Source organism: Phyllobates terribilis, unplaced genomic scaffold (genome assembly GCF_046119375.1).
Source record: "Phyllobates terribilis strain yellow unplaced genomic scaffold, ASM4611937v1 Scaffold_5__5_contigs__length_657084704, whole genome shotgun sequence".
Taxonomy (NCBI): domain Eukaryota; kingdom Metazoa; phylum Chordata; class Amphibia; order Anura; family Dendrobatidae; genus Phyllobates; species Phyllobates terribilis.
The window spans coordinates 225,274,573-225,302,450 of record NW_027362765.1 but is presented as its reverse complement, the minus strand read 5'-3'; the positions used below and the strand labels follow the sequence as shown (position 1 = coordinate 225,302,450).

Here is a 27,878-nt window from a genome sequence, read left to right as displayed (position 1 = left end):
GGGCCAACATTAGTCTAATAAGTATGGCGGCTTTACAGTATAGGAGGCATGCCACTTACAACGAAGATTTCCTGCCTCCCCATGTGGCCAGGTAACTGTGCTGAAAATTCAATAAAGATAGTTTTTCTTGCATCTAATGTGAGCCATCTGAGTGAAAGTTAAGGCCCGCATTAGACTATTAGACTAAAGTTGCCTAAACCCGCCAATATCGGCCGATAGTCTAACGTGTATGGGGGCTTCCTAAATTCAGTCAGTTTAAATTTTAACATCTGGACCTTTTGTTCTTCAGAAGATAAGTCGCTGCCGGACCAGTTTGGTAGCTGCTTTCTCCACTCTCCCCTTTGAAAGCCCATGGACCTTCAGCTGAGTCACACTTCTATAATATAACGCTACAAGCGTCCCTCTGTCTGAAGCCTCTATAGACTGCTCAAGCGCGACACGCCTGCGCAGTCTGGCTCCAGACAGAAGAATGCATGGTGCTGTTACAGGTAAGAGGAGTGTGTATGGCGCCGGAGATCACGGTATGGGCACACGCGTACTCCGGCGCCACAGTCCTCCAGCAGCCTCCGGCAGAACAGGACACCACGGCGCTGGAGCACATGGAAGAAAGGTGAGTATGAGTGTTTTTTTTTGTATGTGTGCAGCGTGAAAGGGATGAGGGGGCCACACATACCAGGATTGGGGGATGAGGGGGCCGCACATACCAGGATTGGGGGATGAGGGGGCCACACATACCAGGATTGGGGGATGAGGGGGCCACACATACCAGGATTGGGGGACGAGGGGGCCACACATATCAGGATTGGGGGATGAGAAGGCCACACATATCAGGATTGGGGGATGAGAAGGCCACACATATCAGGATTGGGGGATGAGAAGGCCACACATACCAGGATTGGGGGATGAGAAGGCCACACACACCAGGATTGGGGGATGAGGGGGGCCACACATACCAAGATTGGGGGATGAGGGGGCCACGCATACCAGGATTGGGGGATGAGGGGGCCACGCATACCAGGATTGGGGGATGAGGGGGCCACGCATACCAGGATTGGGGGATGAGGGGGCCACGCATACCAGGATTGGGGGGTGAAGGGACCATGCATACCAGGATTGAAGGATGAGGGGTACCATGCATACCAGGATTGGGGGGTGAGGGGTACCATGCATACCAGGATTGGGGGGTGAGGGGTACCATGCATACTAGGATTGGGGATGAGGGGTGCCATGCATACCTGCATTGGGGATGAGGAGTACCATGCATACCAGGATAGGAATGCGCGGTACCATGCATACCAGAATAGGGATGAGGGGTACCATGCATACCAGAATAGGAATATGTGGTGCCATGCATACCAGGATTGGAGGATGAGGAGTGCCAAGTATACCAGGATAGGGATGAAGGGGCCATACATACCAGGATTGGGGGTGAGGGAGCCATGCATACCAGGATGAGGGGTTGGGTGCCATGCATATCAGGATTGGGGGATGAAGAGGCCACACATACCAGGATTAGGGGATGAGAGGTGCCACACATACCAGAATTAGGATGAGGGATGCCATACATACCAGGATGAGGGGTACCATACATACCAGAATAGGGATGCAGGTACCATGCATACCAGGATAAGGGATGGGGTGCCATGCATACCAGGATGAGGGGTGCCATGCATACTAGAATAGGGATGAGGGTTACCATGCATACCAGGATAGGAATGCGGGGTATCATGCATACCAGGATGAGGGATGGAGTGCAATGCATACCAGGATTGAGGGATGAGGAGGCCATACATACCAGAATTGGGATGAGGGGTGCCATGTATACCAGGATGAGGGGTACCATACATACCAGAATAGGGATGCAGGTACCATGCATACCAGGATAAGGGATGGAGTGCCATGCATACCAGGATGAGGGGTACCATACATACCAGGATAAGGATGCAGGGCACCATGCATACCAGGATAGGGATGAGGAGTGCCATGCATACCAGGATGAGAGATGGGGTGCCATGCAAACCAGGATTGGGGATGAGGGGTGCCATGCAAACCAGGATTGGGGATGAGGGGAGCCATGCAAACCAGGATTGGGGATGAGGGGTGCCATGCAAACCAGGATTGGGGATGAGGGGTGCCATGCAAACCAGGATTGGGGATGAGGGGTGCCATGCATACCAGGATGAGAGATGGGGTGCCATGCAAACCAGGATGGGGGATGAGGGGTGCCATGCAAACCAGGATTGGGGATGAGGGGAGCCATGCAAACCAGGATTGGGGATGAGGGGTGCCATGCAAACCAGGATTGGGGATGAGGGGTGCCATGCAAACCAGGATTGCGGATGAGGGGTGCCATGCATACCAGGATTGGGGATGAGGGGTGCCATGCATACCAGGATTGGGGATGAGGGGTGCCATGCATACCAGGATTGGGGATGAGGAGTGCCATGCATACCAGGATTGGGGATGAGGGGTGCCATGCATACCAGGATTGGGGATGAGGAGTGCCATGCATACCAGGATTGGGGAAGAGGAGTGCCATGCATACCAGGATTGGGGATGAGGAGTGCCATGCAAACCAGAATTGGGGATGAGGAGTGCCATGCAAACCAGGATTAGGGATGAGGGGTGCCATGCATACCAAGATTAGGGATGAGGGGTACCATGCATACCAAGATTAGGGATGAGGGGTACCTCGCATACCAGGATTGGGGATGAGGGGTGCCATGCATACCAGGATTGGGGATGAGGGGTGCCATGCATACCAGGATTGGGGATGAGGGGTGCCATGCATACCAGAATTGGGCATGAGGGGTGCCATGCATATCAGGATTGGGGATGAGGGGTACCATGCATACCAGGATTTGGGATGAGGGGTGCCATGCATACCAGGATAGGGATGAGGGGTACCATGCATACCAGGATTGGGTATGAGGGAGCCATGCATACCAGAATGATGGGCACCATGCATGCCAGGATTGGGGATGAGGGGTGCCATGCATACCAGGATTGGGGATGAGGGGTTCCATGCATACCAGGATTGGGGATGAAGCGTTCCATGCATACCAGGATTGGGGGTGAGGGGAGCCAGGCATACCAGGATTGGGGGTGAGGGGTGCCATGCATACCGGGATTGGGGGTGAGGGGTGCCATGCATACCAGGATAGGGATGAGGGCAGCACATAACAGGATGGAGGAACAGGATTGGGGAGCACAAATACCAGGATGGGGGCAGCACATACCAGCATGGGAGACTATATACCAATAAAAATGCTCGCCACCTGGGCGTAGAACGGACTCAATAGCTAGTTCATGTTTATAAGGGAATCAGCTGTCAACTATGGTACAAGTATGGCCAGCTTTCGTTGTGACTCTGCATACATGCATGCCCGTACAGATACTGGCCTATCTTAGCCTTTCACACATGTGGATACATTAAGCCAGCTCGCCAGCCGTTGAGCTAGCTTTAAGTACCTTCATATGCATCGTATTACTACTGGTGTGTCTACAATAAATTATTGAAATGGTTGAGTACCACAAATGTGCTCTTTATCTTCTGCAAATCGGATTGTATTTCCACAAAGAAACAGCGCCACTCTTGTATATCAGTTGTCTCTGGTACTGCAGCTCAGCCCTTTCACTAGTCACAGCCCACGAACAAGATTGCCGCTGTATAATACTTTATTACCGTATATTCCGGCGTATAAGACGACCTGGTGTATAAGACGACCCCCCTACTTTCCTGTTAAAATATAGAGTTTAGGATATATTCACCGTATAAGACTACCCCTTTTCCAACGCATACCAAACACCGGTAAAAATAAAAAAAAAACAGATTTGAATTTAACATGGTCCTTTTTTAATTTAAATTCTTATGACATGCAGGTATATAGCAGGAAAACTGTCACTCATAAACATATTAAAATAGGGGGGACCCCACGTCATTTTTTGGGGGGGTCCCCCATTCTAATAGCTAGTAAAGGCTAGGTATTCAGCTGGGGGCTGATATTAGTAGCCTGGGAAGCTCCGTGGGTATTACCCTCTTCCCAGACTTCAAACATCTGCCCCAGCTGTCTGCTTAACCTCCGCTAGAGACTATAATGATGGGGGATCCCACGCCAATTTTCTTTTTAAAAAATCCTTTATTTTAACACTAAATGACAATTGAGGGGTTAATAAAGATGCAGTCCCTAAATTATTATTAATTTTTCCCAAAAATGTTGACGTGGGCTTCGCACTATATTTGTGTCCAGCCAGGTACAGCAGGCAGGAACGGGCTGCCCCCAACCACCAGCTGCCTATTTGTACCTGGCCGGACACAACAATATAGGGAAGCCCTTTTTTTTTTTAATTATTTCATGAAATAATTAAAAAAAAAAGACGTGGGGCTTCGCCCTATTTTTGTGTCCAGCCAGGTACAACTAGGCAGCTGGGGGCTGGAATCTGCAGCGCAGGGAGACCCAAGCTTTCTGCCAATACCCCCCCCCCCCCCCCCGCTGCAAATTGCAGTCCGCAGCCACCCCAGAAAATGGCGCGTTCATAGAAGCGCCATCTTCTGGCGCTGTACCCAACTCATCCAGGGCCCTGTTGCGGTGGCTCACTGGGTAATAAAGGGGTTAGGGCCAGCTTGGCATCATCAGCTGGCCCTAAGCCTGAAATTCATGGGGTCACGCCAATATTAGACATGACCGCCATGAATTTCTAGTAAAGTAATTAAAAAAAACACAACACCCAGAATAAAGTCCTTTAATTGAAATAAACACACAATTTTTTAATGTTCTAAATTAAACCATACTTACCGTCACGCCCATTCCAGCTGAAGCCAACGATCTCCTGCAATAAAAGTAAAATAATAAAGCAACCTCATCCTTACCTCTCCATGGTTCCCAGGACCGGTCCAGCTCTGCTACATCGAGATGACAGGCTGCACCGCAGCAGAACGCTGCCATCCAGCCTGTCATCCCGCAGACACTGAGAAGCGCAGGCATGCTTGTGCTCCTCAGTGTCTGACTGTGACGGCATCCAGATGAGCCGACAATGAACTCGGCTCACCTCATGCACGTCACTGACAGCGTGGGAGAATTCTCCTGCTCCCCGCATGCGCAGTAGAAGTTTCCCACGCTGTCAGTGACGGACGTCCAGGAGGTGAGCTGAGTTCATTGTCGGCTCATCTGGATGCCGTCACAGCGAGACACTGAGGAGCGCAAGCATGCCTGCGCTTCTCAGTGTCTGCGGGATGACAGGCTGGATGGCAGCTTTCTGCTGCGGTCCAGCCTGTCATCTCGATGTAGCAGAGCTGGACCCGTCCTGGGAACCATGGAGAGGTAAGGATGAGGTTGCTTTATTATTTTACTTTTATTGCAGGAGATCGTTGGCTTCAGCTGGAATGGGCGTGATGGTATGGTTTAATTTAGAACAATAAAGAATTGTGTCTTTATTTCAATTAAAGGACTTTATTCTGGGTGTTTGTGTTTTCTTTTAACTTTGACTATGGGGTTAGTAATGGGGGTGTCTTATAGACGCCTCTCCATTACTAACCTGGGCTTGATGTCAGCTGGCATTATAAGCTGACATCAACCCCAGCCCTATTACCCCCTGCCACCGCACCAGGGCAGCGTGGAAGAGCGAGACTAAGTGCCAGAATTGGCGCATCCTATGGATGCGCCATTTCTGGGGCGGCTGACGGCTGGTGTTTCTAGCCTGGGAGGGGGCCAATATTCATGGCTCCCTTCCTGGGCTATTAATATCAGCCTCCAGCTGTCTGCCTAGCCTTTGCTAGCTATTAAAATAGGGGGGACCCCACGTCATTTTTTTGGGATCCCCCATTTTAATAGCTAGTAAAGGCTAGGCATTCAGCTGGGGGCTGATATTAGTAGCCTGGGGAGCTCCGTGGGTATTACCCCCTTCCCAGGCTTCAAACATCTGCCCCAGCTGTCTGCTTCACCTCCGCTAGAGACTAAAATTACGGGGAACCCCACGCCAATTTTTTTTTAAATAAATCCGTTATTTTAACACTAGATGACAAGTACAGTAACCAACCCTGTCACTGTACTTCATATATATGTGACTGACATGTTTCTATCTATCTAATCTATGTGTGATGCTCTATTCTGTCTGTTATAAATTGTCGGGTACAGATGCTGAATTGCCGGCCGGCTTTTTTAAAGAGACAGTGCATGAAAACACTAATATTTGTTTTAATAAATCCTTTACACTAAATGACAAGTACAGTAACCAACACTGTCACTGTACTTCATATATATGTGACTGACATGTTTCTATCTATCTAATCTATGTGTGAAGCTCTATTCTTTCTATTCTAAATTGTCGGGTGCCGGCTTATGCCGCTGCTGAATTGCTGGCTTTTCATATATTGTCACAGAAGCGATGCGAACTTCCCTGCTCCGGACACAGCGCAGCGCTTCTGTGACAAGTGAAAGCTGTCGGCACAGAAGCCCTGCGCTGTGTCCGGAGCTGGGAATACGCAGCGATGTGTCAGTTTCAGCACAGAAGCGCTGACTGTCTGGACCTACCGCCGCCGTATTTTAACTCCCTCCACCTTATATTAACTCCGACATGGCAGGGATACGGCCACGGCAGCTTATTAGCACCCCCAGAGTATCCCCGCATGTCAATTTCTGAAAGTTCAAAAGCATTACCGGCGTATAAGACGACCCCAGACTAGACAGAAGATTTTTCAGTCTTCAAAAGTCGTCTTATACGCCGGAATATACGGTAATTATATTCTAAGTTAATTACTACATGTAAAGCAAATTGTCCTTTTTATGTCTGACACTCACACTTATCTTAGTGGCGCCTTTCTCCGGAGTCCCCGATAGAGATTTTACCTGCAAGATAAAATTAATAAATTAGGTTAGATAAAGCAATGTCAATAAGAAGTCATATACTTTACCACTGGCACCCTAATTCCCTGCTATAGCTCACAGCACTGAAGAAATCTAATACCACAGGGAAGCTGTACATGGCTGTCCTTTCAGCTGGCAATAGAGGAAAATTTATCAAGACTGGAGTTGATTACGTTCCGTTCCAGTCACATCACCAATTTGGTGACCAAAGAATAGGATGTCATCAATTCCTGATCCAACGCAAAGCATCGGAGTGATCAGGACTGGATCCACAGGGATCAAAGCTAGTAAATATACCCCATATTATGGTCCTAAAACCAACCCTATGAGGGTTCAGGTCTCCACACGGTTTTTGAGACTCCTGCATAGCCCCATAAGAGTGGAAATTACAATTTAGTCATTAATTATAGGGACTTAGGTCAGAGGGGTTAGTTGTGTCATTACATAGATACATTCATTTGGGCTTGTTATATAGACACATGTAAGCATTACACCCCTAAAACAGCCTAAATGAACAAGAGTATGTAATTGACCACCATGAGCAGCTGCTGTCTCCAACATATGACCTAATACACTTTCAGTCTAACCCTATTTTTTAAAGGGTCATCTGAGGCTAATCTATTGGGGATGAACAGATAATTGTTGCACGCCCAAAGGTCCCTTTGTCTTTATAAGGGTATGCAAGTATCATAAATAGAACATGGTCCGTGATGAATTGGGGCCTAGGAGCTTCAAGTTCTACCTCTAAGTGCTATACGATGTACATAAGCAAAATCACAGTACAAGAGAAATGTTTTGCAGTAGATTCTCACGTCTGTGTATATATATACATATATATATATATGTATATATATATATACATACACACACACTGCTCAAAAAAATAAAGGAAACACTCAAATAATACTTTGTTCTGTACAAAGTTGAATGTGCTGACAAGAAAATCACACAAAAATAATCAATGGAAATCAAATTTATTAACCAATGGAGGCCTGGATTTGGAATCACCCCCAAAATTAAAGTGGAAAAACACACTACAGGCTGATCCAACTTTGATGTAATGTCCTTAAAACAAGTCAAAATGAGGCTCAGTATTGTGTGTGGCCTCCACGTGCCTGTATGACCTCCCCACAACGCCTGGGCATGCTCCTGATGAGGTTGCGGATGGTCTCCTGTGGGATCTCCTCCCAGACCTCGACTAAAGCATCCGCCAACTCCTGGACAGTCTGTGGTGCAACGTGACGTTGGTGGATGGAGCGAGACATGATGTTCCAGATGTGCTCAATCGGATTCAGGTCTGGGGAACGGGCGGGCCAGTCCATAGCCTCAATGCCTTCATCTTGCAGGAACTGCTGACACACTCCAGTCACATGAGGTCTGGCATTGTCCTGCATTAGGAGGAACCCAGGGCCAACCGCACCACCATATGGTCTCACAAGGGGTCTGAGGATCTCATCTCGGTACCTAATGGCAGTCAGGCTACCTCCGGCAAGCACATGGAGGGCTGTGCGGCCCTCCAAAGAAATGCCACCCCACACCATTACTGACCCACTGCCAAACCGGTCATGCTGAAGGATTTTGCGGGCAGCAGATCGCTCTCCACGGCGTCTCCAGACTCTGTCACGTCTGTCACATGTGCTCAATGTGAACCTGCTTTCATCTGTGAAGAGCACAGGGCGCCAGTGGCGACTTTGCCAATCCTAGTGTTCTGTGGCAAATGCCAAGCGTCCTGCACGGTGTTGGGCTGTGAGCACAACCCCCATCTGTGGACGTTGGGCCCTCATACCACCCTCATGGAGTCTGTTTCTAACCATTTGTGCAGACACATGCACATTTGTGGCCTGCTGGAGGTCATTTTGCAGGGTTCTGGCAGTGCTCCTCCTGTTTCTCCTTGCACAAAGGTGGAGGTAGCGGTCCTGCTGCTGGGTTGCTGCCCTCCTACGGCCCCCTCCACGTCTCCTGGTGTACTGACCTGTCTCCTGGTAGCGTCTCCAGCCTCTGGACACTACGCTAACAAACACAGCAAACCTTCTTGCCACAGCTCGCATTGATGTGCCATCCTGGATGAGCTGCACTACCTGAGCAACTTCTGTGAATTGTAGAGTCCGTCTCATGCTACCGCGAGCGTGAAAGCACAACCAACATTCAAAAGTAACCAAAACATCAGCCAGAAAACATTGGTACTGAGATGTGGTCTGTGGTCCCCACCTGCAGAACCACACCTTTATTGAGGGTGCCTTGATAATTGCTAATAATTTCCATCTATTGTCTATTCCATTTGCACAACAGCATGTGAAATTGATTGTCAATCAGTGTTGCTTCCTAAGTGGACAGTTTGATTTCACAGAAGTTTGATTTACTTGGAGTTATATTCTATTGTTTAAGCAAGCGTTCCCTTTATTTTTTTGAGCAGTGTATAATATATATATATATATATATATATATATATATATATATATATATATATATATATATATATATATATATATATATATATATATATATATATATATATATATATATATATATATAGCAACGCACACAGCATCAGCGCACATTAAAGGTCACTAGGCAGATGAACAAACGTTACAAAGCACTTATCAACCACGGCTGAGCTTATCTGCATTCATCTCAATATCTCCAATATCTAATTACTACTTACATAGAATCTCTAAATTTGTTGCTAAAAGAACATTTATATTAGCGATTTTTTCCTTGGCTTTCTAACGGTTGTGACCATATCCAGTGAAATCCTAAAGGTTAGTTATACTGTTCAGGATACTATTTCCTACAGGGGCAGACACTGACTGCTTGGGGCCCCTGTGCAAGAAATGTGTCTGGGCCGGCCCCCCACCTTTTATGGCAGCAAAGCTACAGATGTGTATATATAGCAACACACACATATATACCTCTTACATAGCCTCCTTTGATATGTACATTGCAGTCCCTTATTACACAGTGCCCTCTTTTGTTATGTACAGCACCTTTTTTACATAACGTTACATAATGGATTATCTATAGCTCCCGGTCTTTATTACATACCATCCTCTCTTGTTAGATATATAATGCAATGCAATCAGCTGATGGAGCAAGGGAAAGCTTCTTTTCTGATGGAGGAGCTGACAGACTGGTCTTCTGGTCACCGGCTGCTCCATCAGCAGCCATTTTATATCTAAAAAGAGACGACTATGTAATAAAGAGAGGGCGCTGTGACTGATAAAAATAACAAGAATATGCTATGTAAGGGACAGCACTGTACATAACAGCAGAGGAAGCTATAGAATAAGAGACGGCACCATATATAACTAGCGATAATGGTACGTAAAAGGACGGTATTATACATAATAAAAGATGAAACTATATAACTAAGGATGGCGCTATACAATAAGTGAGTACACTATATACTAAGGGACTGTGCTATACATAATAAGTGAGTACACTATATACTAAGGGACTGTGCTATACATAAATGAGTGCACTATATACTAAGGGACTGTACTATACATAATAAGGCTACATTCCTGTATCCGTGTACAGTGTCGGTGTGCCGCCCGCTTTTACAGATGCATTGAGCATGTCCTATTCTGATCCTCAAAATCGGATCACAACAGGACATTCTCTGACCCTCACAGATCTCATTCTCAGATCCGTGATTTTCATGGATGTGTGAATGGATCTATAAAACTCTACGAGTCCGTGGACCATCCAATGAAAAATCTGGGAGCACGCGGACATTTCAAACAAATGTGAGAATGCAACATAAGGGATTTCACATGTAACATTATCACTCCAAGTCACACAGTGCAGATACAGAATAATATTTACATCCAGGCACTTACTGCTGACATCTCATCTAATCAAAGTCGGTTTCTGCTGTTTCTTCTCCATCTGGTCAGACCTTCATGTCAACATCTCCCAGCCACGACTCGTCTTGTCACGATGATCAGTGCAGCCCTAAAAATAACAAGGTCACATATATTGAATATATACACGTGTCTCCCCCACACTGCGCCCCTGACTACCGATATGTACCCCCCCCCCATTAATATACTATTAGCCACTTAGTAATCAAAATATAAAGTGATAACCAACACTGTGCCCCCCATTAACTATAATCTCCACCGGCCAATAATACAAATTATTCAGTCTCTGTGACTCTCCGCAATTAACTGTAAGGCTATGTGCACACGGAAAATATACAAGGCTTTACAGTACAAGCAAAGTGAAACCCCCATCATTGCTCTCTCCCAGCACCCCCATCATTGCTCTCTCCCAGCACCCCCATCATTACTCTCTCCCAGCACCCCCATCATTACTCTCTCTCAGCACCCCCATCATTACTCTCTCCCAGCACTCCCATCATTGCTCTCTCCCAGCCCCCCCATCATTGCTCTCTCCCAGCACCCCCATCATTGCTCTCTCCCAGCTCCCCCATCATTCCTCTCTACCAGCAATCCTCGTCATTGCTCTCCACATCCCCACCATCCTCATCATTGCTCTCCCCATCCTCACCATTGCTCTCCCCATCCCCACCATCCTCATTATTGCTCTCCCCATCCCCACCATCCTCATTATTGCTCTCCCCATCCCCACCATCCCCATAATTGCTCTCCTCATCCCCACCATCCCCATAATTGCTCTCCTCATCCCCACCATCCCCATCATTGCTCTCCCCATCGTCCCCATCCCCATCATTGCTCTCCCCATCCCCACCATTGCTCTCCCCATCCCCAACATTGTTGTCCCCCACCTCCCCTCATTCTCCTGTTCCTCTCCCCAGTGTATCAGTAAAAAAAAAAAAAGCAACTTACCTCTCTGCTCGTTCACCTGCAGCATCCTTGTTGCTGGCAACTTTCTCTCTGACCCAGGCGCGAGCTGCATGATGACGTCATCAAGCCGCGCGAGCCTGTGTCAAGGAGGAAGCAGAGGACGGATCCCTCCAGCTCCGCTGCCATTTTCCTCCTGTCAGGAGCCGAACTGGAGGGATCGCTCCCATGAGAGGGCAATCTGGCCATGGGCCCTCCGGAGCCTCGGGCTCCGAGAAGCAGGCTAGATTGCCCTCAATATAAGGCGCCTGGCAAGGGCCCCCCTGACCCTTCGGGCCCCGGTTGCATCGACGGTATGTCCGCCCTTGATTTCCTATACTTTCCTGCATGGACCTACATATGACACGGAAAATGAGTCCAATTGTAGCAAAACCCACTGGCCAAATAAGTACTCTAGATGTTGGTTTGAGAGTATTTCTACAAAATGTATACACCTATCATACATGCTGAAACATTTGTTACTGACACATTTTACTACAAAGTCCTAACTCTTTAAAGACAACCTTTCTCTTGAAATTTTTAATTTAAACTGAGTACTGTATTTGTCGGACTATAAGACACCACTGACCATAAGACGCACCCCAAATTTAGAGGAGTAAAATAGGGAAAAAAATTATGTGAAAATAGTGGTCTGTCTTGTAGTCCGAATTTAACTTACCAAGGGGCGGTGGTGGTGGAGCGAGGTCACAGGAGGCAGGGTCGCCGCTGAAGGAAGCTGGTGGCAGGAGCCATTGATCTCCCCGCGGTGGGCTTCAGGAAAATGTCGGCCGAGCGAGGCAGGAGCAGAGATCTCGGCTCATCACTGAGCAGAGATCTCAATCTGCACATGCGTCAACACCGGCGGCCATTTTCCTGAAGCCCACCACAAGGAGATAGATGTGCAGAGCAGGGACTCCGCTCCTGCCTCGGACCGCTGACATTTTCCTGAAGCCCACCACCAGAAGATCAATGGCTCCTGCCGTACTCCACCGGGACACCCCCATCCTCCCAACCCAGGGCCCGCAGCATCGCCCCACTCCTGCCACCACTAGCTTCCTTGGGTGGTGAACCTGCCTCCTGTGACCCCGCTCCGCCGCAACGCCCCCCCAGGTAAGCTACATTCTGACTATAAGACACATCCCATCTTCCTCCCAAATTGGAAAAAAGTGCATCTTATAGTCCGAAAAATACAGTACCTCCTCTGAATGACGCTTTTCCACTGATTCTTGAACATTTTTTCTTAATTTTCTGTGCCCCTCTTTTCCAAAGTTATGCCCCCTTTAATAATAGTGCATATTTTCCTTTCAACCAACTGGGCGTGTACCACTGCACTTCTCTGCAGGCGTTTGCTTTTTCTCCTCTGACACTGGACAATCAAAACACGGCCGCTCCCACAAAGAAGTTGCGTAGTACACTACCAATTGGTTGAAGGGCAATTGATATAGTCTATATCAACTAAGGAATGTGCTCCTCAGACCATGTGGGGGCATCACAATCATGGACCTGACCTCAATCACAGGACAATAAAACTTTCACACTCCTTATCTATGAACTGTTTCAATATTTACACCTAGAACTGTTTATCCCTCTCCCATACTAATAGTACTGCTTTACATCACTTGTCTCATCTATTGCATTATTTCTGTGTCTTGTTGTGTATAAATATGTGACTCTTCAGATTTTGTGGTATACTAGCCTGATGAAGAGACCTGAGTAGTCTCGAAAGCTTGCAATTTGTTACCATCTTTTCAGTTAGCCATTAAAAGGTATCAACCACTGAGGACTCTCAAATCGTAATATTTTTCAGCAATCAGATGTAATTTCTAGTGGAATCCAGCAGCAAGTATTCAATACTCCTGCAGGTCCACCACTGGCAAAATAAAGCGATACATTATTCCTAATAAAATCAATGTAATGTGTCCTCAGAAAGTCCTCTATTTCAAACAGTTTTTTTTATAGTATATGTATTTTTTTTTTTTTTTTTTATTTTTCATATCACTATTTCAGGGGTGGACATATCACTGGTGCAACATGTGCAGCTGCACAAAGGCCCAAGAGGTAAGGGGGTCCATTTCTATCTTCAAAGCAGCAGGGAACTTCTGTCATTGAAGAACTATTGGACTGCAAAGGACCCATATGCTGTTCTTGCACAGGAGCCCTTCTCTCTCTGTGTGCACCACTGCACTATTTATTTTAAACAAAAAATTGGCAATTTTCGCAATGGCTACTAAGCCTAATATTGGACTTTTACTTCCTTTTTTTTACAAGGTTTTTAGCTACAATTGTCTGAATCGAAGCATATTTGTTTCTATAGAAGTTTTATTTGAGCATGCTGTAGTCTGGGCAAAAGTCATTGTGGAAAGAGGTGGGAGAGGTGAGCGCTAATCCTCTTCATTCTCAATAACGGTGGGAATTCTAATTTTATAGTTTAAACTCGTTGCCTAGCTTATGTTCCACCTCTGCAGTCTATCAGAGGCCTGTTTCCTAGGCAAGGGGCACAGCTTTTACAAGCTCTTTTCTTTACAGCTAGATGGACCCAGCAAACTTCAGTGCCACTGTTCTCCTCCCATGCTGCGGAGGCGACCCTGCCTCTGCTTACAGCATTGAAGAGCACACAGTTCTGGCCAACACCATGTCCCTTTCACTGGTCATATTGTCAATCATCAGAAGCACACAGTTCCCCAGCAATCAGGAGGCAGGGGGAGCAGTATGCTCCTGAAAACACATGATTAATGAGACAACCCATTTAATGAAGGATTTTAGTGGATATACAATATTATATATTAAATCAATTTCTCATCCATCCACAATAAAGTAGATATAAGACACTATTTATAATTCTGCAGCATTGTCTTCTCCAAGCTTCCAGATAGAATATACAGTTATATGAAAAAGTTTGGGCACCCCTATTAATCTTAAGCTTAATGTTTTATAAAAATTGGTGTTTTTGCAACAGCTATTTCAGTTTGATATATGTAATAACTGTTGGACACAGTAATGTTTCTGCCTTGAAATGAGGTTTATTGTACTAACAGAAAACGTGCAATCTGCATTCAAACAAAATTTGACAGGTGCATAAGTATGGGCACCTCACCAGAAAAGTGACATTAATATTTAGTAGATCCTCCTTTTGCAAAAATAACAGCCTCTAGTCGCTTCCTGTAGCTTTTAATGAGTTCCTGGATCCTGGATGAAGGTATTTTTGACCATTCCTCTTTACAAAACAATTTCAGTTCAGTTAAGTTTGATGGTCGCCGAGCATGGACAGCCCTCTTCAAATGATCCCACAGATGTTCAATGATATTCAGGTCTGGGGACTGGGATGGCCATTCCAGAACATTGTAATTGTTCCTCTGCATGAATGCCTGAGTAGATTTGGAGCGGTGTTTTGGATCATTGTTTTGCTGAAAGATCCATCCTCTGCTTAACTTCAACTTTGTCACTGATTCTTGAACATTATTGTTAAGAATCTGCTGATACTGAGTGGAATCCATGCGTCCCTCAACTTTAACAAGATTCCCGGTGCCGGCATTGGCCACACAGCCCCAAAGCATGATGGAACCTCCACCAAATTTTACTGTGGGTAGCAAGTGTTTTTCTTGGAACGCTGTGTTTTTTTGACACCATGCATAACGCCTTTTTGTATGACCAAACAACTCAATCTTGGTTTCATCAGTCCACAGGACCTTCTTCCAAAAAGAAATTGGCTTCTCCAAATGTGCTTTTGCATACCTCAGCCGACTCTATTTGTGGCGTGCTTGCAGAAACGGCTTCTTTCGCATCACTCTCCCATACAGCTTCTCCTTGTGCAAAGTGCGTTGTATAGTTGACCGATGCACAGTGACACCATCTGCAGCAAGTTGATGCTGCAGCTCTCTGGAGGTGGTCTGAGGATTGTCCTTGACTGATCTCACCATTCTTCTTCTCTGCCTTTCTGATGTTTTTCTTGGCCTGCCACTTCTGGCCTTAACAAGAACTGTCCCTGTGTTCTTCCATTTCCTTACTATGTTCCTCACAGTGGAAACTGACAGGTTAAATCGCTGAGACAGCTTTTTGTATCCTTCCCCTGAACAACTATGTTGAATAATTTTTGTTTTCAGATCATTTGTCAGTTGTTTTGAGGAGCCCATGATGCCACTCTTCAGAGGAGATTCAAACAGGAGAACAACTTGCAAGTGGCCACTTTAAGTAGCTTTTCTCATGATTGCATACACCTGGCTATGAAGTTCAAAGCTCAATGAGGTTACAAAACCAAAAAAAGTGCTTTAGTAAGTCAGTAAAAAGTAGGTAGGAGTATTTAAAACAAGAAAATGATAAGGGTGCCCATACTTATGCACCTGTCAAATTTTGTTTGAATGCAGATTGCACATTTTCTGTTAGTACAATAAACCTCATTTCAAGGCAGAAACATTACTGTGTCCAACAGTTATTACATATATCAAACTGAAATAGCTGTTGCAACAACACCAATTTTTATAAAACATTAAGCTTAAGATTAATAGGGGTGCCCAAACTTTTTCATATAACTGTAATTTACAATAAGTCTCGTTTCTTCACATTTTTCTCCTTGTCTTCCATATTTTTATTCTAAAGCTGTGTAATCTCTTTGAGAAATAGGATCTTATACCATAGACTGGCTCTGAGTCAATTTCAGTGTGAGTGGGTGCTTATTTGAGGAATATGCCATATATTAGCAGTCACCGTACATACACACCACACTCTCCAATACCTGCCTCATATGGTTTAAAGGGACAGTCCCAAGCAGTAAAACAAGATGCCTTCAGTCCACTTCAATCAGGCACATATAGATATTATGGCTGAGCAGCGTCAAGCATGTCAAGTTCAATCGAAAATGAGTAAATAAGTGGCTGCCATGCTGCTGCTTAAGGAGGACTTGTCACCAGGTCAGAAGGGGCCAGTTTTTGCTTTTATTCCCACTTCTCCGGAGTATTCCTTTTTTTTGTTGTTTTTCTTAAATCCACCAACAGCTCCAGATATATGGTCCTTTTTATTTAGTGCTCACGATGTGTAAATTTTTATGGTCTTCCAAGGGGGCGAAGCTTGGAAGATTCAATGGAGGAGGAGTCTTCAGGCTGTTCTGCATATATATCCTATGAATGACGCCCACTTGGTTAAGAATATACAAATTACCATATTGGGTGCACTAAATTATCTCTGGAACCGTGTGGAGGATTTAAAAAAGAAAAAAGCAATATAATCAGAAGAACAGTGGTAATAAAATAAAAGTCAACACTGGGCACTTTTGACTTCTTTAAAGAGTCTGTCTAATTTCCAAATTTTATATACCTCATTAGTGAAATCTGAGTTAATAGAGGGGGTCTCCCTTTTTAAAAAGCCTTATCTTATAGTCAGAAAAGGTTAAACAGATTATCTCTCTCTCCAGAAGGGCCCACCCTGACCGGCATTACACAGATCGCTTTAAGGCTATGTGCCCATGATGCAGAAATGAAGCAGAAAATTTCCTCTTCATTTCTGCATCTCCTTGCCTGGGAAAACGCGTGCGGATTTTGACACGCGTTTTTCACGCGTTTTGCACATGCGGAATTGCCATGCGTTTTCGAATGCATTGTAGATGGCAATTCCGCATGCGTAAACGTACAAATAATGGACATGCTGCGGATTTTTGAGCGCATCAAAAACGCTGCGGAAAATTCCACAGCATGGGCATTGAAAGTGCAGAATTTCATTGGGGACCATGGGGGAAGGATTACCAAGCGTTCCCCAAGCGTTTACGCTGCAAAAATTCCGCAGCATAAACGCTTGAAAAACGCATCATGGGTGCGGACCCTAACAGTAACTATCTCATGTTTTACTTTCCATGGAGCGGCCGGGAGATATAAGACTGTTTACAACAGGCCTGTACAGCATAGGATGAAATGTGTTTGTTTTGTGCTTGGCGTTACTTTCCAGGGGACATTATAGAGCAATGGGCGACGCTATGGGGACCATTATGGGGCAAAGGGGATCGTGGAAACCTTCAATAGAAACCTGAAGACCTACCTTTTCAGACAAGCATACAGCCTGCAGTAACCCTTGTTCCACTATACCCTGCATGGCCAGCTCTACCCTCACCTACTGTATCCTCACCCATCCCTTGTAGACTGTGAACCTTCACGGGCAGGGTCCTCTCTCCTCCGGTACTCATCAGTGACTTGTATTGTTCATGATTATTGTAATTGTTTTTTTATGTATACCCCTTTTCACATGTAAAGTGCTATGGAATAAATGACGCTATAATAATAGTAATAATAATAATGGGGGACACTATGGTGGACATTATGGAGCAATGGGGATCATTATTGGGCAATGGGGGACATCATGAAGGACATTATGGGGCACTGGAGACATTATGTTGCAATTAGGGGGTGGATAGTGAAAGGAGGCATAGTATAGTGTTAGTGGGGGGGACTTTATGCAGAGAGGCAGTTTGGGGGAGATATTATGGAAAGGTGAAGTTTGGGGAGACATTATGGAAAGGGGCAGTGTGTGGGTTTGACATTATGGAGAGTGGCAGTGTGAGGGAGATATTATAAAGAGGGGTTGTGAGGGGGATATTATGGAGAGGCAGTGTGGGGGAGATACAATGGAGAGGGGTAGTATGGGGAGATATTATGGAGAGGCTCAGTGTGTAGGGGACATTACAGAGAGGGGCAGTATGGAGGGGGCATTATGGAGAAGGGCAGTGTGGGGGAAATTATGGAGATGTGCAGTGAGTTGGGGACATTATGGAGAGGGGTAGTATGGGGAGAATCTATGGAGAGGGGCAGGGTGAAAGGCATATTTTGTGCAGGAAGCACAGTGAGGGGCAATTTTTTATTGAGGATCGCAGTATGGGGGATATTTATATTTATGGGGCAGTATGATGATACTTTTATTTCTAAGGGCACCATGTCGGGAAGTGCTGCCGGAGACGGAGAAAGGGAAAGTCTGCAGAAACAAACTCTGGGCATGAAGCCTCATCATGGCGTCTGTACTACATGCGTATAAAATGGATGGGAAAGACTTGAATCAGAGAAGATGTCACCTACAGTACAAGTAACTGAATGTACATATTTATTTGTGATACTGCCTGCGTCTCATTAGTGCTATGGTTCCTGTATGGTTCATAGTCTGATGATGGCTGATAACAACAAATCCCAGCATCTCCATACCTTTTCCTTTGTACCCAGCTAATTCTTCTCTTTTCTCTGCTCTATGTAGAAACAGGAAGTATCTTGTCTCTTCAAAAATCACTCCTCTCTTCAAATCCTGACCCAGCTGTTCCACCCTTCCCCGCTGCCATTAACTTTTGCTGTGACTTATGAGTCATACAGGGAAAATTGACCTTCTGTTTCTACATAGAGCTTAGAAGATTCAGCTAATCAGTTTTTAATCACATTATGTCATAAACCTAATGAAAAACAGAAAAATTAAGTGGGTAGAAGGCTAAATGAGAAACTGTAAGTATACAGTGTCATATACAGTGGGGAAAAAAGTATTTAGTCAGCCACCAATTGTGCAAGTTCTCCCACTTAAAAAGATGAGAGAGGCCTGTAATTGACATCATAGGCAGACCTATGGACCTTGAAATGCTTCTTACGAAGCCACTCCTTCGTTGCCCTGGTGGTGTGCTTGTGATCATTGTCATGCTGAAAGACCCAGCCACCTTTCATCGTCAATGCCCTTGCTGATGGAAGGAGGTTTGCACTCAAAATCTCACAATACATGGCCCCATTCATTCTTTCATGTACACGGATCAGCCGTCCTGGTCCCTTGGCAGAGAAACAGCCCCAAAGCATGATGTTGCCACTCCCATGCTTCACAGTAGGTACAGTTAGGTCCATATATATTTGGACAGAGACAACATTTTTCTAATTTTGGTTCTAGACATTACCACAATGAATTTTAAACAAAACAATTCAGATGCAGTTGAAGTTCAGACATTCAGCTTTCATTTGAGGGTATCCATATTAAAATTGCATGAAGGGTTTAGGAGTTTCAGGTCCTTAACATATGCCACCCTGTTTTTAAAGGGACCAAAAGTAATTGGACAATTGACTCCAAGGCTATTTCATGGACAGGTGTGGGCAATCCCTTCGTTATGTCATTCTCAATTAAGCAGATAAAAGGCCCGGAGTTGATTTGAGGTGTGGTGCTTGCATTTGGAAGGTTTTGCTGTGAAGTAAACATGCGGTCAAAGGAGCTCTCCATGCAGGTGAAACAAGCCATCCTTAAGCTGCAAAAACAGAAAAAACCCATCCGAGAAATTGCTACAACATCCTGAGAAAGAAAGAAAGCACTGGTGAACTCATCAATGCAAAAAGACCTGGGCGCCCACGGAAGACAACAGTGGTGGATGATCGCAGAATAATCTCCATGGTGAAGAGAAACCCCTTCACAACAGCCAACCAAGTGAACAAGATTCTCCAGGAAGTAGGCGTGTCATTATCCAAATCTACCATAAAGAGAAGACTGCATGAAAGTAACTACAGAGGGTTCACTGCACGATGCAAGCCACTCATAAGCATCAAGAAGAAAAAGGCTAGGACTGGACTTTGCTAAAAAACATCTAAAAAAGCCAGCACAGTTCTGGAAGAACATTCTTTGGACAGATGAAACCAAGATCAACCTCTACCAGAATGATGGAAAGAGAAAAGTATGGCGAAGGCGTGGTACAGCTCATGATCCAAAGCATACCAGAGCATCTGTAAAACACAGCGGAGGCAGTGTGATGGCTTGGGCATGCATGGCTGCCAGTGGCACCGGGTCACTAGTGTTTATTGATGATGTGGCACAGGACAGAAGCAGCCGAATGAATTCTGATGTATTCAGAGCCATACTGTGTGCTCAGATCCAGCCAAATGCAGCCAAACTGATTGGTCGTCGTTTCATACTACAGATGGACAATGACCCAAAACATAAAGCCAAAGCAACCCAGGAGTTTATTAAAGCAAAGAAGTGGAATATTCTTGAATGGCCAAGTCAGTCACCTGATCTCAACCCAATTGAGCATGCATTTCACTTGTTAAAGACTAAACTTCAGACAGAAAGGCCCACAAACAAACAGCAACTGAAAACCACCGCAGTGAAGGCCTGGCAGAGCATCAAAAAGGAGGAAACACAGCGTCTGGTGATGTCCATGAGTTCAAGACTTCAGGCAGTCATTGCCAACAAAGGGTTTTCAACCAAGTACTTGAAAAGAACATTTTATTTACAATTATTTAATCTGTCCAATTACTTTTGGTCCCTTTAAAAACAGGGTGGCACATGTTAAGGAGCTCAAACTCCTAAATCCTTCATCCAATTTAAATGTGGATTCTCTCAAATGAAAGCTGAAAGTCTGAACTTCAACTGCATCTGAATTGTTTTGTTTAAAATTCATTGTGGTAATGTCTAGAACCAAAATTAGAAAAATGTTGTCTCTGTCCAAATATATATGGACCTAACTGTATGATGTTCTTTGGATGCAACTCAGCATTCTTTCTCCTTCAAACATGACGAGTTGAGTTTCTACCAAACAGTTCTACTTTGGTTTCATCTGACTATATGACATTCTCCCAATACTCTTCTGGATCATCCAAATGCTCTCCAGCTAACTTCAGACGGGCCCGGGCAGGGGGACACATCTGGCACTGCAGGATCTGAGTCCCTGGCGGCGTAGTGTGTTACTGATGGTAGCCTGTGTAACGTTGGTCCCAGCTCTCTGCAGGTCATTTACTAGGTCCCCCGTGTGGTTCTGGGATTTTTTGCTCTCTGTTCTTGAGATCATTTTGACCCCACGGGGTGAGATCTTGTGTGGAGCCCCAGATCGAGGGAGATTATCAGTGGTCTTGTATGTCTTCCATTTTCTAATTATTGCTCCCACAGTTGATTTCTTCACACCAAGCTGCTAGCCTATTGCAGATTCAGTCTTCCTAGCCTGGTGCAGGGCTACAATTTTGTTTCTGGTGTCCTTCGACAGCTCTTTGGTCTTCACCATAGTGGAGCTTGGAGTGTGACTGTTTGAGGTTGCGGACAGGTGTCTTTTATACTGATATAAAGTTCAAACAGGTGCCAGTACTACAGGTAATGAGTGGAGGACAGAGTTGCCTCTTAAAGAAGAAGTTACAGGTCTATGAGAGCCAGAAATCTTGCTTGTTTGTAATTGACCAAATACTTATTTTCCACCAAAATTTGATAAAAATTTCTTTCCAAATCAGACAATGTGATTTTCAGGATTTGTTTTCTCATTTTGTCTCTCATAGTTGAGGTCTACCTATGATGTCAATTACAGGCCTCTCTCATCTTTTTAAGTGGGAGAACTTGCACAATTGGTGGCTGACTAAATACTTTTATTCCCCACTGTAATATGATTATTCCAATATAGTAAGAGGGTAGACATTTTGAAAGGCATACTTCTTTAAGGATATACTGGGAATTGTAGGTTCAACCAATACAATTATACGGTATATGGGGCTGCCTGACATTAAAAATGATTGCTGTACTAAGCTTGGTGCTGCATACTTGTACTGATTGTGGTTCTGGCGCCGCATATATATGCTAACAGTGATTCTGATCTTGTACACATGTAGCAACCCATAAAGTCCTCAAGACTTAGAGATCTGAGATTATAAGAAGGAGGATTTGGCAAGTTTCTGCTGAAAAAATTCAGTTTAAGGCTATGTGCCCAAGATGCAGAAATGAAGCAGAAAATTTCTGCAGCATTTCTGCATGTCCCTGGCAGAAAAAACGCATGCAGATTGTGCATGCGTTTTTCCTGCAGAATACATGCGGAATACATGCGGATTCACATGCAGATTCACATGCGTTAACGCATGTGTTTCTGCATGCGGACTGACAAGTATTTTCCAGGCGATAGCATCACTTGGAAAGTGCTTGACAACTAGGTCACACTGTATAAATCCATGCAAAAGGCATGGATTTATATAGTGTGACCGTAAAAATAAAAAAATAAAGCTATACTTACCCCCGATCCCGCCGCGTGTGCTGTTATACTGTTTGACTTCTGAGAAACATCATAATGTGTGGGGTCTATTGAGGGACCATCATACTGTGTAGGGACTACTGAGGAACCATCATACTGTGGGGGCCATCATATTGTGTGGGGACTTTCATATTGTGTGGAGACTACTGAGCGGTCTACTCTGGAGGCCAAACTACTGTATGGGAACTACTGGGGGACCATAATTTTGTGTGAGGACAACTGAGGGGACATCATACTGTGTGTGGACTATTAAGGGGGCGCATCATGCTGTGCGGGGACTACTGTGTGGCCATCATACTGTGGGGGCCATCATACTGTGTGTTGACTACTGAGGGGACTACTGTGGGGGCCATTATAATGTGGGAAGACTTCCGAGGGTCCATCTTACTGTATGGGGACTATTGAGTGGCCATCATACTGCGTGGGGACTACTGAGGGTCCATCATACTCTGTAGGGATTGCTGAGGAGCTATCATACTCTGTGGGGATCATACTGTGTGAAGACATTATTACTATATATGATGGAACTCAGGGACCATTATTACTTTAGGTGGGGGACTAAGGGAACGTTATTAAATTTTAAAATTTTAAGAGGACACTTAAAGAGACATTATTACATTATAGGGACACTCAGTGTTTTCTAACCATCAAAGGGGAAACACAGGAGGAATTATTACATACTAATGCACTCACAGAAGGCATTAATGTTTTCTAGGGAGCAATGTTACCATCTAGAGAGCCCAATGGAGGCATGTTTCATTTCTAGGGGCAAAATGTGGGCACTTTTTAGGGTACCCATAAAATGTATTAATATTTTCTTGGGGATAATTTTACAATCTAAAGGGTACAAAAGAGGACATTATATTATGCAAGGGGGAAAGTAATGGGCAATATTACTATGTGGGGCACTAAAAGGAGTACTGTTATTGTTTCTGTGCTACACAGCAGGTGCAGTAATGCAGACAAATACGGCCGGCAGCAGCTCAGCATTGGGGTGACAGTAGGATGAGGAGTTTGCACAGTGGGAATAGAGGAGGACGGTGCTGAAAATGTGACAAGTTAATTGTGTTGTAAACTCTGCAGACAAGTCGTGGCTGGAAGACATTATTATGCTGGTCTGGGCTAGATGAAAAAGACGGTAATACATCGCACTTAACAAATCTTGAATGTGTGAACTTAGCCTAACACTTACTGGCAGTTGTCGCCATCGACTACAGCTGATTGCTAAGAGATCAGATTATTGTTAAGACCTGTTTTGACCAAAGAAAGGAATAACTTTAACTCCCTTAATGGGGTTGTCTGGGACTTTTACATTGATGGTCTATCCCCCTAGGATAGGTCATCAGTATCTGATCATTGGGGGTGGGACACCCGGCATTCCCGACGATCCGCTGTTCCATAGGCCAGCTACGGCTATTCCCTGTTCTCAGTTGCAGAGACGCCCAGCTTTGTGAACTGTATAGTGGTCACAGCCATGTTCTGTACAACTACGCCTATTGATTTGAATAGGGGGTGGATGTGCAGTACCCATGGGCACTATACAATTGACAGAGCTGTGCTATGCAGCTCCGCAACTGAGCCACCACCAACATCAGGAATAGCTAATCGATGGGGTGCCGGGTATCGCATCTCCACTGATCAGATAATGATGGCCTATTCCAAGGATAGGCCAACAATGTAAAAGTCCAGGACAACCCCTTTAATAATATATATATAAAATATATATACTTCTTTTAACATGTGGAATCAATATACACTTTTGATTACTAAAACACTATAGTTCCCAGTTAACCAAGGTTGCATTTTAATGGGTAACAACACTCAACTTTGCAATATACTTGTTATTAAAAATCCTCTGTGTTCTCAAGAATTCTGTTTTAAATTCTATTGTTGATTGCTGGTTGCCTAGGTTACCAGCCACTGCTGCAATCTAATAAGGGGGGATGAGCATATACAGTGCTTACAAGCTGTTTTCTATTGAGTTTGTAAGCTCTGCTTTGAAGTTTGCCGGATCATTGGAGCATAATTTGCTCCAGATCTCAGCCAGCTTCAATGTCACTGATACTTTGTCATTTGACAAAGTATCTCACATCATCCTTATTGAAAAAATGACCAAGTATGCAATGGACCAGGCAACTGTTAGGTGGATTCATAACTGGCTTAGTGATCGGACTCAAAGGGTGGTTGTAAATGGCTTCACATCCAGCTGGATGAATGTCTCAAGTGGGGTACCACAGGGCTCCGTCCTGGGACCTGTATTGTTCAACATCTTTATCAATGATTTAGATGAAGGAATTGAGGGTAAACTGATTAAATTTGCTGATGACACAAAGCTAGGAGGGATAGCTAATACTAGAGAAGAGAGAGAGAGGATTCAAAAAGACCTAAATAAACTGGAGCAGTGGGCAGCAACCAACAGAATGGTTTTTAACAGGGAAAAATGCAAAGTACTACATCTGGGCAAGAAAAATGAAAAAAGCATATACAGAATGGGAGGAATAGAGCTAAGCAACAGTACATGTGAAAAAGACTTAGGTATACTAATAGATCATAGACTGAACATGAGTCAACAGTGTGATGCAGCAGCAAAAAAGGCAAATACAATTCTGGGATGTATTAACAGAAGCATACAGTCTAGATCACGTGAAGTCATTATCGGTCTTTACTCCTCTTTAGTCAGACCTCATCTGGAATACTGTGTACAGTTTTGGGCACCACATTTTAAAAAAGACATAGACAAACTGAAGCAAGTTCAGAGAAGAGCAACCAGAATGGTGACTGGTCTGCAAACCATGTCCTATGAGGAACGGTTGCAGGATTTGGGAATGTTTAGCTTGCAAAAAAGAAGACTGAGAGGAGACTTAATAGCTGTCTACAAATATGTCAAGGGCTGTCACATTGTAGAAGGATCATCTTTATTCTCATTTGCACAAGGAAAGACTAGAAGCAATGGGATGAAACTAAATGGGAGGAGACACAGATTAGATATTAGAAAAAACTTTTTGACAGTTAGGGTGATTAATGAGTGGAACAGGCTGCCACGAGAGGTGGTGAGTTCCCCTTCAATGGACGTCTTCAAACAGAGGCTGGACAGACATCTGTCTGAGATGATCTAGTGAATCCTGCTTTGAGCAGGGGGTTGGACCAGATGACCCAGGAGGTCCCTTCCAACTCTACCATTCTATGATTCTATGATTCACTGCGCTCCTCAGCTGCTGCAGAGACAAGACTGCTTTATATAAGCACTGGAGAGAGCACAGTTCTGGCCAGTGGCTTGAAGATGCCGCTGGTCCAAACTGTCAGTCAAGTAGGAGTGTACAGCCCTTCAGCAAGCAGAAAAGCAGTGCGCTCCTGCAGAAGACGATGAGAACATCCCTTTCATTGCTGACTAATCTATGTGTTCATTACCTGCATAAAGATCCATTTGGGAATGACAGAGGATGGCGTTGTCACCATCTGTCTCAATATGATGAGCTTTGCGGCATCTGTGAAGGTAGGGTCCCACGGTGCGGCAGCCACATGCAGCCAAAGACCATGCCGACGGGAGAGGTGAATGAGCGCATGTTTGCTAGTAATGCCTCCGTAGCGCCATCCACTTTAAATGGCAAGCACTGTAAGAAGCGAAAACCTTATCATATCCAAAAGGGTGTAACATTTTGGTTAGGCATCACCTGAGAGGGCTAAAGCACTGGAGCAGCCTAAGAATACCAGTTTTCATCTTTTACATGTATTGAAAAAAAAAAACAAGAAAATGGAAAAAAAAACAGCAAATCTCTAGTCGGCTTTCACCACTATTCTTTCTAGTTGTGACTCATTTACTACAACAAACCTTGGCAGCCTGCCCTTACCACTCAGCGCTCTAAACCATGCTCCGTCGGCATTGACATTGAGTCGGTATTTCTAACACTACACTGCCCGATTCATTTTAGTTAAAATACTTGACATTACCAGTTCCAGTATTTTCGAATAATGCCCACAGGGCATGGAAAGCAAAAAACTGTTGCCAAAAAATGTACCTGTATGCGGCTGTCACACCCAAGGGGTGTATGCTACAACGTGAGCAAGGTATTAGCAAAGAAGCAGTAAATCTATTCTGATCGAAAATGTCTAGACTGTCACAAGATTTCGAAGAGGAACCTGAGATATACGTAGATTTATGGCAGGGTCTTTACATGGGAGGTAAAGCCGCTGGTTTCCCTTTCCTTGACTTATAAAATAAGGGATATTTAGGGTTAAAAAATGGGTAATCATTAGCATGAAATATTATCTATTATCATGACCATGTCCTCTACAAATGTCAGTTTCTTGGACCCCCATGAGCATGAATCGAGGAAGGGGCAGCACAGCCAGGACTAGTCAACCTCTGTTTTCAGGTTTCAGCCGAGACACGCTAGGTTAAAAGATTGATCACCCAACATCCTACTGTAACTTTACGCGACAATTAACTAAAAGCAAAACAAGCAACTTAAAGAGTATCTGTCGTATCTGTCACCAGATATTCAATGGCATTTTTACTTCAGTACACAGCGCCTTGTACCCTTTATTCGGGCAAGATGCCCAGGATGGAGAACCACTATAATGAGCGAGCAGCTCCCAGATGACCCGTCAGAAGTCTCGCACTCTATACTAATGATGTTTGATCCCCAGCAGTTTCCATGCACATTTCAGGTAAATTAACGGAGAGCCCACCCAGGAGAATATGCCCTCTCCTATGCAAATAAGAATGGGGGGCTTTTGATGTTTATATAGAAAATGAAATGATTGCTCAGGCTCTAAAGAATCAGTTTGCAAACCAAATGATGAACTGTGACCTAATACAATGTAGCATAGCCATCATTAAAAAGAACATAAAAAGTGCTAAGGTTGAGCGATCTGTCCGCAGCGAGCATCGGAAAGCACTCCGTGACCAGCTCATACTGGCTTGTCATCTTCTGATGCTCGATCCTTCTCAGATTAATTGCAGTTTGTGTTAATGAATTGTGTCTGGACTCTGCTCAGACAACAGCCCTCATTAAAATCCCCAGAACATTTTTAGCATTACTGCCTCTTATCCAAGCACATGGCTACAAGGAAAGATTGTTAGAGTCAGGGGAGGGAGAGGGAGCCGAGCTGTAAGAAGATTAGAAAATTAATATTTATCGCTTAGTCATTAAAGGGACATCAACAGTGAAGCTGTGGCTTTGAGAGCATACCCCATAATCAATTGGAGTTTACTATTTTTTTTAA

General features: G+C 44.7%; 1 protein-coding gene across 1 annotated transcript in view; it reads right to left on the bottom strand.

Moving 5' to 3' along the window:
- The window catches only part of VSTM2L (V-set and transmembrane domain containing 2 like), a 78,058-nt gene that overhangs the window by 6,234 nt on the left and 43,946 nt on the right, over positions 1-27,878 (bottom strand). The window contains exon 3 of the mRNA XM_073683851.1: positions 6,798-6,845. Coding sequence (XP_073539952.1) covers positions 6,798-6,845 — 48 coding nt within the window. The remainder of the gene's footprint in view (positions 1-6,797; positions 6,846-27,878) is intronic.